Below are 13,393 nucleotides of genomic sequence, written 5' to 3'. Positions count from 1 at the left end.
TACATTAGACATATATAAGGTGCATAATCAGCATTTATTCCACTCCAACAATCCAAGGTTTATTTTCTTTCTCTCTGTGTGATAAATATTTACTGTACTATGAAGATCTACTGTTTATTATCATTCTCCCCTCTGACAAGTACATGCTCATACTGAGTTTGTTTAAATGATCATTTGAAATAAGAACTTTTGATATTATAACCTGATGGGGAGCACTTTTCTACAGAATATTAGAAATTATTTTAGCCAGGAATTTTCAGCACCCTTAGCAGTTAATGTTGACATTAGAATATTTTCTGTCTAGGACCTTCTTGGTTTTGATGATCTTAAAAATCTTGTTTAAATATATTTTGCTTTCCAAGTATTTACTCTTGATGGTTGACCTGTTGAGGGTAATTTTCAGAAACATGTCCAGCACATTAAAAACATGGTACTATATGTTTATATATTACCATAGATGTAATACAGATCTATGATACTACCAAGACAGTTCACGACAGATATGGCTTTGTTCTTTTTCTTTGATAAAATAAATGCAAGTATTAAAGTTATCATAAATATGCATGAAATTGAAAAAATACTGAAGTCTCAATTTCATGATCTTTCCTGTAATATATAGCTTTGAATTTGTCTTCTTAATAAATTATCTTTCTGGTTGATATAAGTAGCAAAAACCCCAATGTAGAAAACTGACAAATGTGTATTAATATCAACAGATAGACTTCCTTTTCCAATTAGTAACAAGTTATTTTCAGGTGATTTTTGTGGTGATATTATTATCTCATTATTATACTGATCTGTATATTGATGAATTGTTCAAGTGATACCACTACAAACCAATCAATTAAACATGATCTATTTATCAGATGTTATGCAAATATCTGCTGAATAAGATCTTTTTCTTGGTTTTCTAATTTTGCTGAATTAGCATTAAATACTTGACTTTCAAAAAGGTGAAATAATTTCACAGAATGAATTGTTTTGACATTACATTCCTTCAAATGAAAATTTGATTACCCATGCCATATTTTTGCTTAATCATAACTATAATCCTGCAATTGATAAATGACGGTACTGGTTTATGTAAATATTCTGATATATGAATGTTAAGCATTTTGTCTGATTGGGAGGTAGGCTTGAGAACACATAACATTTTTATGCTCAGTTTGCAGTCTATAAAAAGGGTATTAGTGCATTCTGTTCATCCATTCCATACAAGGTCATGTGTTCAAGCTGGGTAACCTTCGACATGACTGGATTGTTGTTTTGTGAATTAGTAAACAGTTGCTGCAATGAAGCATTTGTGTATTCGAATAAAAATTACACTAATGGAACAATCAAAATGAAATAATTGAAAGCCAAAGCATTAACATTCTGAGCCATCACATTTTGTTGCCCCATTCAGTTCCTGTAGAAATCATTTATATCATATAAAGAAGACTGTTAAATTGACATAAATGTTTGTGTTTTGTATATAACTGGTGTTGTATAAGGTCAATGACTGAGTATTGTGGATTTATGGTATTTTGATAGACACTATAGGAAGTTATAATGTAATTATTTCACACTTTCTCATTTATTAGTTTGAATCAAATTGATTGTCATGACCTTCATCTTTGTAGAGGACAGTTTCTAATAAAAACTTTGACTATATTTGGTAAATTCATGGATTTTTAAGGTTTTTATTTTGGTCTATATAGTGTAATTAAATAGCACAGATATTGTTGGTTTATGTCTATACCTAAAAGAAATTGAAAAAAAATGCCTGTTATAAAGTATACATTAAAAATGTAAAAAAATTTATACCGGTAATTTGCCAAAATTTAGTTCATAATATGCTTTTTCAAATATAAAAAGTATCTGTCACAGTTTTTTTTTCTTCAAGCGACAGGTGGAAAAAATGTCTGATTGTGTATAGATTCATTAGGAATGAAAAACCCCATTTTTGTGTGATGAATAGTTAACTGAATGATAGAATTTTAAAATATATAGTATGAGAAGATAGCTCTTAAATATGTGTTTCCAGGAAAGAAATAAGAACAATTTACTTGTTTTCTTACTTACCAACAAAATGGGTAACTTCACAACACAATTTCCTTTATAAAAGTTATATTTATTACCTGAGTTATCTCCTTTCAAATGTCAAAGTAAGGGGGAAAAAATGAATAAAAAAATATATTCTGCTTTAGCCAGGGGCGGATCCAGAATTTTTTTATAAGAGGGGGCCCACTTCAGTCATGTTTCAGTGATTCCCTATATAATCAACAAAATTTTTCCCTTAAAAAAGGGGGGGCAGGCCCCCTGAGAAAGCCTCTAAATCTGCCTATGATAGTACTAGCTTAGACTGTAAGAGACGCATGTGTGAAATAAATGATCTATATGATCGGCTGTTGTCTGCTCCATGGTCGAGTTGTTGTCTCTGACACATTCCCCATTTCCATTCTCAATTTTATATGACCAAGATTTGGCATTCAGTAAAGGAAAAGAATTGCTCTAAATAATTCAACAATGAATACTTTCATTTAAATAAAATCTTATCCACACAAAAATAACATGAAAACATAATTTTTAAATAAGTTGTCAGAAGAAGAAAACCAATTTAATATCCAAGGTTTTGAGATAATCAGTATATTTGGTAGCTGTAGCCTTATAGAGAAAATGCCATGAACAATCTGACAGAAATGGGCAAATCAATCAATGCTTGTGTTCTGTTATGGAGAATTGCTTTTATTTTCATCTGAAGCAGTTGATTGTATTGCCTAGCAGCTTAAACTATTATCAATATATAGAAAACTAGCCTAATTCAAATCAGATGATGTGTATATTGGTAATTAACACAGTGGAATTATTTTCTTGTGAAATTTGAAAAATAAGCCTCAGGTAAGCTTTAATGTGATGAATGTATTCTAATATGGGTTGTAGATTTTATCATTTAATGGAAAACTGAATACTGTATGGTAACTTAAATTGTGGGATTTTTAACAAATAGAAGAGATCAAATGTGGGGTAAACTTAGAAATATTACAAATGTTGACAAAATAACTGGCAAGTAACTCACACATTTTTTAAGGGTTTCTACAAGGACGTATATTAGTACAAATTGTCTTTTTCAATGCCTTGTAAGGGTCTTCTAGATCTGAAGATATTACACATTCTTTTTTGCATTCAAGTTTAATATGTTGATTAACATCAATTTCTTCATCTATACGTCCTTGGTTTCTATATACGACTTTTGATGAGTATAACAGAATATTAAAATACACGAGCTTGTGAGTGAGAGAAACACTTATCACTTATTTATTTCTAATAGTACTGAAATGAATACCTACATTTTTAACCTTCAATAATAAAGATCATTTTTAAAGTGCATTGTGGTGTGTGTACCAGGGAAACTTATCAACCTAACATAACATAATATTACAAGGTTTAAACATTCCTTTTTAACTTTCTTTCAAGTCAAAAGTCAATGAAATCACAAAGATGAATGAACTTGCATGGTTGAACTGCAGCATTTTATCCTCAGAACAGTAGATTGGTATAATTATCTTTCCATTGCCAAATTATGTACAAAAAGCCCCATATTCTGTATTTAATATTCATCATAGAGTTTTGTATCAGTTGTTGATTAGCAATACAGACATGCATCAAAGGCAAGCATCCTGGCAGATTTTTATTTCATCTTCATTATTGAAATCTCAATAATTCAATTTGCATGTTAAATGTTAACCATTAATTGTCAAAGAAAATATCAGTTGGCTAGCATCGAAGGGCCAAGAACATCCATTTATTTCAGTCTCAGTCAACCATAAAATGATTTTATCAAGTCACAGAGATATAGATATATAAATTTCTTTTTAATACAGTATCCACTAGTGAGAAGTTTGGAATCTGCCAAAGGGCATCCTTTAAAATCTTTTAGGATGGGAACTATTTGTATGCTGCTATTGCAAGGCAAGGGGACATTAAGTGATACCCTTGTCCTTATGTATGTCTGTACAATATTATAGTTAGAGATCTCTTGTCTACATTTCTTCCGGAGATATTTACTAAAAAGTTCAAAGAATATTTTTTTTGGAGTAATTGCCCTTGGATGTATGTGCAATGTGTACGACATTGGAACACTTTTATTTTATAATGCAGATGACATTGAAACACTTTTTTTTATAATGCAGGCGACATAGAAACACTTTATTTAATAATGCAGGCGACATTGAAACACTTTTATTTTATTAATGGGGAAACTATTCTCAGACTTAGTGAAGTAGAAATCAATCTCAAGGGAGTAACCTGTAGCTAGGCTTTATTAGCTAATCTTTCTTGACACATATTCTCTGGATATAAAAGTATATTTACACTTTTAGACATATGTCTAAAGATAAATGAATTGTAAAGTAGCTTTAATCAAATTATTCAATGACTAAATTTGCACTTGCATATAATTATAGTTTGTATAAATAAGATTTTTTTATTTACTAGTTAATTGAAGGTTTGGGTGTAGTTCGTTCCCTGTTTCTATTTACATAGTGACAAATTCATGTATTCTTGATAGACTTAAGTAAAATGGACTTTCTGTTTGCTCAGTTTGCAGCATATAAAGAAGAGCTAGAATTAAAGTTTTGATTTCAATTTACACATATTTGTTCTAATATAAATGTGTTATCCCTGAGTGGGGATGTGGGTTCTAATATAAATGTGTTATCCCTGGGTGGGGATGTGGGCCACTTTCTGAAAAGTGACTTACAATAAAATCATTTCAAAAATGTGACGACTTTTGGTACCTTTGATAACTATTGGAACCAGTGTTTTGATTTAAGCTTTACCAGAATTGAGAAATTAAAACTGCTTTCCACAATGCAGCTTGGGTTTGACTTTGGCTGGTCTCTCATATCAACATGCATTTGCAGTGTCCAAATATGTTTCAGCTGATATAACCAAGTTGTTTTGTCTGAAAAATTTAGATAGCTTAAAGTATCCATCTTGAATTTCCAGTAATATAAGTTGAAAATTTAAATCTGAATAAGGAAAAATTTCAGAACATCTTAACTTTCACCACTGTATATCCCTGTCATTTCCAATGGAACAATGACTACAAATAAGTTATAAAAATAAAAGTTCATTAAGCAAGGATTTAAGCTAAATTTATCTTCTGTAAAATAAGTTTGGTTCTGCTTGATGACCAAACAAAATTGATCAACAGTCTTCCAATTTTTCCAACATCATTATTTGTTTTATCTTAAATTAGATAACAGTTATTTTTCTGTCAAAATTGTTTAAAATTGTTATGTAATAAAAAAAGTAAAAACAAGTGTCACGGATGAAATAAGATTCTTTTATGAAAGTTTTTGAGTACTTTAATATTTCTTTCTACTGTGGTTGAAGTGGCTTCATCCATTAACTTTTGACACATATACTTTTGTATTATCACTGACAAAGGGCCCTGCAGCTTTTATGGTCAAATCAGATACACAAACTAACAGATTTATTATGATAATTAATAATTCATAAACTGTTTATCTCAAAGAAGATATCTGCCAGTGTCTTTTTGCTTCATTTACTATTCTGCTAGGTTTGGCAGTTTCTTATGTTAAGAGAAATGAGCTGCTGATAATGAGAGCTATGACTAACAATAATAATTCATATCTTTGACTAATTTCTATTCATCTTCGGTGAATGACATAAAAAGGGGGATTAGTAGTTAAATTAAGCAACAAAAGATATAGGTTTTTTCTTACCCTAAATAAAACATTTATTAAGCTCAAATTATACTATTTTGGAGAAGACATATATTAGAGCACTTAAGAGAACCAGATAAATAGAAAAATTCCTATCTAGAGTATAAGGATTTAAATATCTTGCACTTGAAAAGGACTTGGTCTATTATAGATTTTGCTTACTAGACAAATGAGTCGTGTACGTGAACTTTTGGACTTTCAGTATAAAGTAATAAAAGTACAAAGAAATCTCCAGTAGTTATTTCATTTTGATTTTTTTTAATCCAATAATAATGTTTCTTTTGAACTCGAGAACCATTCAATGAATAAGATATCAGCAGCTCATCTGTACTTGGTCCAAAAACTTTCACTCAAGTTATACAGAATTTATATTGTATCAAGATAAGGCAGCTAACTGTATTTGCTTAAAAATCAATTTAATGTAAGATATGTGGAATGTCCCCGCTATCTACATAGTACCTGTGAAAGGTATATAGACCTATCGATAGATATTACTGTAATTCTATATAATATCAATATATTAATGAAATATTTTATAATGTAATATTTATATACATGTTAGTTTATTAATATTATCACCATGTGGGCTGATTTGCTTATATTAAATACTTTGTAAAAATTAGAGAATAGAGAAATTGTGGAAAACGTATACTGAAAATATTAAAAGTTTGTAGAAAAGTGAACACGGCTACATTGGAGTAGTTAGTAGGTCTATCGGTTGACCAATTAGGCTAACAAAGAATCCCAAACTAAGGCTTGACAGTTGGTCTGATACTGTTTGACACTGTACATGTCTAACTGTCCCATAGTGGCCTGCTTTGGTAAAGTAGCTGTGGCTGAGAAGAGGGCCTTTCCTCAGTTACAAAGAAATTGCATACTGAATATAAGAACTTATGTTAAAAGTTATGATGATCAGATCTTTATAATTAGATTGACTTGAGGCTGAGGTGGTTTGAAAGTGGTGATAGTGGTCATCAAACTGAAAAAAATCTGCCATTTTTACTTCATTTCTTTATCAGATTTTTACTGCATAACACCAATTTTTTTGTTCTGTTATTTACTATTGATTGATTTTTTTCTATATTCCCCATGTGTAATATTTTAGATAGTGACAGAAATAGTACATTTATGGTCAATCTACATTGTCAAACATTCATGACATTGATCTAGTGCAGGACATATAGTCACAGACAATACCTGTTTGTTAATTAAATGTTTACTGCTTTCCTATCATTGGCCATTTGTATTCCCTCTCGATATAAAAGTCCTTTCATTGAATAAGTCTGGTAAACCAATGTCTGTTGAATGATTGAGATATGTTGGAAATCTGTGTTAAAAACAACTTTTACATTTTTACATTTTAACAGTAAAATAAGTAAAACCATTTTGGAAAAAAAGGAGGTGAAATTGTCCTGTCCCCATGTACCTGTATATCTGACCTGTAGTCAAGTCCCTATGAGTAAAACATTTTGATGCTATTAATTGAACTACACTATTAAGGTATAGCTGTCCATCTCTGGGACATGTAAGAACTTTATAATGGTTACTTTCATATAGTGCTGAATCAGGGAGTCTCTTTATCTCTTTCCCTATGGCCATCTACTAATGAATACAAATTTTTCATCCCTTTTGCCTGATTTAGAAGTTAGGAGACATCATATGTATGGGGGACTCTCTCATCATCTTAAAAATTGAGAAAAAATAGAAGGACATAACACAAACAATAATCTGTCAATAGACCATTGATTTATTTTAAGCTTCTGTTGTGTAATGGATCTCCTCCTACTAATGTAAAAACATTATTCAGAAGTTTTTATTTTTATAACAACTAATTTAGTACAATAACCAGAGTGTGAAGTAAGTTCTAAGGCTTCAGGCAGACATGTTCATCATTAAGCGACAGGACTGTCAGTTTTATGACAGTCATGGCATAACCTACGGCCAACACAAACTTTAATATCACCCTTAATATAGTAGTGTTGTATATAATCAGTAATAATACTTTTGTAATAAGACAATCTACTTGGAATTAGTTTTTGATCTAATATTGTATTGGTTTTAGTATGAGTTTCTTGGATTAATTGATTTACTAAAAATAATTTGTTTTTATCTTTACGGAGGGTTATTGAGATGTCAAGGGATTCATTTGTGGCAAGAATATAGAAAAAGTTTTAATATGTGGATTTCCTAGATCATTGCAGCTGTACAATGCACACTTTGTATTTAGGAAGCAACTGAGAACATGATCAAAATTAGATACTTATAAATAAAGAAAAATGTTTAACTGACTTTAATGTCATAGGTATTTTGAATATTTTAAAAGTAAATTAGTAAGAAAAACTTCATTTTTAAATAATAAGTTTAAATATATGCATGATATGGATTTCATTGTGCACAACAATTTTCTAGATTATCTGAGTACAATCAAGACAAAACAAATAGGAAATTTCATATCAAAACATTTGTATTAAAGCATCAATCAGAAAAAAATCATAAACAGAAAATTTGTCTGAAGTCAACTACTTGAAGAGTAACAACTTTACTTTACAGTTCAATTGTAAATAAAAAAAAATCTATCATCAAAATCATCATTCTTGATTTACATGATATTTCATACAAAATATGGAACCAAATCTGATAATTTGAATAATCTCTAAACAAATACTGTAGATAAAAAGAGCACACCTTTAATTAGAGGTCAGATTAGATGAAATGTTATATGTTTACAGAAGATTTGAGATAATTATCATGATTATACATAAAACTGCCATTAAATATTTTAGTTGATACAGATTTAAGTCAGTGTGGGTGACAATGTTGAGTTGTAAGTTTTAGTATTATTGCTATAATCCTCGCCATACTGACAAAGTCAAGTAACAGTAATAAGGAGATATTGCTATTCCTTTGATATATTCATTCATAAACTGACTATGCTACAAATCATCCATCATCTTTTGTTTCATATTTTTGCAATGGATGTAAAATATATCCTGCAATGTGAGGTATGGTGACAATTAACTTTGGAACCGCTTCAATTTTTTTTGGTTTTCTCTTGTAGTTATAAAATTGTTGAAATTTGCCTCTAGACATTTTTGCTCATCTGTGATATAATATTATGACTTTTACCAGTATATTTCTTAGGAGGTAAATGTCCAGGTTCATGACAAAAAATTCCTGTTAGATTATTGAAATATTAACTTTTGTGATTGAAGGCTTTTGTGGAATATCTTTGTTTCAATTAAAAAAAAAATCCCTCTGTACTCTCTTTCAAGATGTAAGGTTTAGTTCATTTGAAAAGATAGAGTTATTTCCCTTGGACTGAGTTATTTACCCCAATGCATGTTTAATTTGTTTGACCTAATATATGTGACAAGTTGACCACAAGGCAAAAATTACTATATGTTAGCATTCCTTGATTAATAATTAGTAATAAGACATTAATAGCTGGGAGGTTTGTATGTTTGACATGGATTACTGATACTATGGTATTATTGCGTAACAATTTTCATATTGGCTTAGTTATAGGTCCGAGGGTACCATATTGGCCTGAGGCGAAGCCAAAGGCCAATATGGCTGCCCGAGGACCTATAACTAAGCCAATATGAAAATTGTTACGCAATGATACCTTTATTAATTAACCAGTCCAATATGAACTCTAGCCGGGCCAATATGAAGATTGAAAATAGTGTGAAAATCTGACATTCAGGACTTCAATAGTAGTGATTTGAATATGTATCAATGAAAATTGAGGATTTTAATCAAAACAATACATGTACATCCATTATCCACAGAAGTATATATTCTGTGATTTCTAAAAGATTTAAAATATCAACTATTTAAATGATGGAAATCATAACATAATCTCACCATTAAATTCCAAATACTCCTTTCCATCAGATGTAGCTTTTAACTTGACATCTCCCCATGTCATGTTAACATGGTCTTGTCGACCTCGTAGACCAAAGTATGTTGCATTATTTAAAAACACAGCATTCAGTAATGCATCAGGGTTTTCTGGAAAAAGAAAAAAAAAAGAACTTAACTAAAATACATGTATCTTAATGTAAATATCCAACTTAAAATAGTATTTAAAGGACAAATTTATACTGTATCAAAATGCAAAAGACCTCTGGAGACACTCTCATTGTTCAAGACCTTATGTGTATTTTAAACATTTTTTATTAGAACAACCATTTAATAATCAGGGATGGATAGAGGGCGACAAGGAAATAAAATAATTTGTTTGCCACAAGGTTAGAAAAATGTTTAATTAAAAGTTACTGACTGACACGCTGGAATACAACATTTTTTTTAAACTTACGTGTTCCAATAACGCCTTTCTCTCTCAAGATTTGGATTTCCTCAGTCGTCAAAGGTTCAGCTCTGTTTGGCTTACTGCCCTTGCCCAATGACTTTAATGCCTTTCGCTTCGCTTCTAATACCCGTCTTGTGTGGTTGAACTCAGGATCCTTTTTAATACTGAAACATTAAAGAAAAGATATGCATAATATCTGACATGTAATTTTTGTATGTACATGTTTTATACTTATAGCAAAGAGAAACCAAGGAATATTCATTGTACACAAGCTTAAGATCATCAAAACCACATTGACCCAGATGATATATATAGTTTTTACCAAAAAAAATGACACAAGGCTAAAATTAAAATATTGGCACTGAATATTCGAGTCATAATGCTTGACAGAATAATGCAAAGGCTATCATGCTATATCAAGACAAGGGAGTTACATGTCTCACAGATATCAAATAATCTACATGAAAATAATCGTACCTTATACTACTTTTTGAGTCCTTCAAATGTCTATCCAAGCTGTTGAACATAGAGGATAAAGAGTCAGGCTCATATTCGTCACCATTTTTCTTCAGGACTCAAAGAAAAAATCTTGATAACAGACTGTCCAAGTCTTTGGCAGGTATTTCCACTGAATCACGCATTTCTCCAACAGATATGAAAAAATCCAGCATCACTTTCAAGTCACTCTTTGTTTTAGTTTTTGTGTTCTTGTTAACACTTAAAGCTAGAAAAGAGTCAGTGTCTTCATCAGTGACAGAGCGAAACCTCTTGCTACTCCAGCTATTTTCTTTGTCTGATTCGTCAATCTCATGATTCTGTGCATTTTCAATGTCCTGCAGAATTTCATTTGGGAAGTTGAAATTCGCTGAATCAACTTCTTCCAGAATCAAATTTCCTTCCCCATTGACATCCGCGAGATTTCTCTTGATGTACTCTGCCTCCCTATTAGATAAATCGTCGTAGTGAAAATAGTCTTCAACTAACGCATCCATCGCATCATCTATATTTTTTATAGAGCTATTGCTCCATCGTTTTGTTGTCATTTTCTCCTGTCAGACGACACTAGCCGTAGTTCTCTAGAGTTATCGGGATTTCAACCGATTAGTCTAGAGCTAATCGAATATGCTAATATTGGGCTTGCTAAACCCGGGCCAATACGGAAAAATCCGTATTGGCCTTATAGGACAAAATTATCGATTTGGCAGTTTTACTCGTATTTAGTCAAATAAGCTCCAGTTAATTAATAATATATGTTATTAGTGGGGGAGTAACACAGCTGTTAATGGAGGTTATTTATAGATATTAAAACATATTAGGCCAAATGCAAGTATTTTAAGAAATGAAGAAAAAAACAACAAAAGGGAAAAAACAAATTGATTCTTTTTGAGAGAGATTCACAAGCTACCATATATTGACAATTGTAAAACAATGTTTCCTATATATTTAAAACTATTAATTCTGGTTTGCGGTGATCAGGGAGGCAAGTTTCCTTTTCTTTTTTAGAGTTATAAAGTTTGAGAGAAAAAAATGCAAGTTACATATTATGAACACCAGCTCCTTGTAAAAAGCAAGTGATTGGTTACATTGTTACATCAAACAAAAGTTGAAGACTTAATCTGTTGAATAAAACAATGTTTGCTTTATGAAAACCTTCAGTCATTGAAATAGTTGAACTGTCAGTTTATTTCTGATATAACCATAAAACCCATGTCATCTTTAATATTTTCCTTTTATGGTATTGAAAAATATATAATAGGACTGGATATGATAAGGTAAGACACACTTAACCTAGATATGATCAGAATTGTCTTATTTACTTTATAATCAGCTGATTTAAAAATCTCTAGATAAACTTCTTATGAATAGATATTAACTTAGATTTCATAAAAACTTTTAAAGTTTGACAAACCTATGAATGAAAGGGCTTACTACACACATCACAAACGTTGGAATATGGACAATACTAAAATCTATCCATTCATGAGTAAAGACTTTTGTAAACAATACAACAAAGGACCACTTCATGGTTGAGAAGATTTCAGAAAGGCTAGTTTGAAATTGACTGGATTTTTACTTATTTTTAATTTCCTGTTTTGGCCTGGGTGTATATAGGTGTCATATTCATCAGTTGTCGTAGGTGTGGTGTAGGTAATCGTTGTGGATTTCAGGTGAACAGGACTGTGACATAGGTTACTAATTGGAAAAACATTATTTCGAAAACTTCTGTGCTAAAAATTGGATTAATTATCTCTGCCTGCAGGATTATCAATAAGTGTTTAATACTAACAAATCTATATTGGAATGAATTCTTAGGAGAGTTTTAATTAAATTGAAATAAAGGTGAGTCAAAGTGATATATATATGGCAGTGTTACTTTCTATAACAAAAATTTCAATGAATTTCAAGATTAGAATTGCTGTTAACAACGGTTTTTATTTTAGCATTCAGCATTGTTAAGTTCAAAGATGCACCGGTCCTAAAAAGTTTCAATGTTTTGTATCCTTATGATTTTACTCTCTGACGGACAGAAATGTTCAGATCTTATTACTTTGTACCTACTTTTTGTTTTCCAATCTTTATTTACAAATAGTTACTTATGAAATGTGGTTTTATACAAGTTATTCTTAAAGTTTCGTCTTTATAGTAAGTAGTTCCTTAAGATATATCTTAAAAGTTCCTGCCATAATGTATGTTGTATTATAGACAAACATTGATCTGACACCTGTGAAAACCCATGCATTGATACATATCTATTTCTAATACATGTATTTGTATTGTCAACTGATTTACTTAGAAGAAAACTTAGGTAAGCATTCCAAATGCTTTTTTGTTCCATGTGTGGTAGATATTTTTTGGGTTTAGTCCAAGTTTATTTTTATGAACTTGTATCCTGTACTTATTTACTTAAATGAAACTATTTGGTTGCTGCAAAATTGAAAGTGCTTTTCACTAAAAAAAAAAAAAAAAAAAAAAAAAAAAGAGGTTATTCTCCAAAAAATTAAACCCTTCTAATATTTCCTTCTTTGTGATATGAGTAACAGTGTATTTAAACTTAAACGATTGTTTTGTTAAGTTCCTAATCTTAGTAGTGATTCATTGATATCAAAGTTGGTATTGTCCATTTATGGTATCAAAACTAAGAATAAAATTCAGAATGGAAATGGGGAATGTGTCAAAGAGACAACAACCCGACCATAGAACAGCAGATGGTCACCAATAGGTCTTCAATGCAGCGAGAAACTCCCGCATCCGGAGGCGTCCTTCAGCTGGCCCCTTAACAAATATATATACTAGTTTTAACATTAATATAAAAAAACTACTATATCTTATTGATGCTAAAATTGAT

At 30.7% G+C, this 13,393-nt stretch overlaps 2 protein-coding genes across 22 annotated transcripts in view; one reads left to right on the top strand and one right to left on the bottom strand.

The window, feature by feature from the left end:
- The window catches only part of LOC139513458 (cordon-bleu protein-like 1), a 65,719-nt gene that overhangs the window by 12,791 nt on the left and 39,535 nt on the right, over positions 1-13,393 (top strand). For 2 of the 21 annotated variants that reach the window (XM_071301982.1, XM_071301978.1), the window contains exon 1: positions 12,077-12,387. The exons of 15 other annotated variants lie outside the window; for them this stretch is intronic. The gene's annotated coding sequence lies outside the window, so the exon portion shown is untranslated. Of the gene's footprint in view, positions 1-12,033; positions 12,388-13,393 lie in introns of those variants that run through there. 4 more of the 21 variants (XM_071301965.1, XM_071301955.1, XM_071301971.1 and 1 more) reach the window with 3 other exon arrangements.
- On the bottom strand, positions 9,546-10,638 carry LOC139513461 (uncharacterized protein KIAA1958-like). The gene is made up of 3 exons (XM_071302002.1): positions 10,525-10,638; positions 10,054-10,211; positions 9,546-9,746 (listed from the first exon to the last, which is right to left on the bottom strand). Exons 1-3 carry the CDS (start codon positions 10,572-10,574, stop codon positions 9,583-9,585), a joined length of 372 nt encoding a protein of 123 aa, XP_071158103.1. The 5' UTR covers positions 10,575-10,638; the 3' UTR covers positions 9,546-9,582.

This window comes from Mytilus edulis, chromosome 2 (genome assembly GCF_963676685.1).
Source record: "Mytilus edulis chromosome 2, xbMytEdul2.2, whole genome shotgun sequence".
NCBI lineage: Eukaryota > Metazoa > Mollusca > Bivalvia > Mytilida > Mytilidae > Mytilus > Mytilus edulis.
Note: the sequence above shows the minus strand (reverse complement) of the source record. Positions and strands in the feature narration are given on the sequence as shown.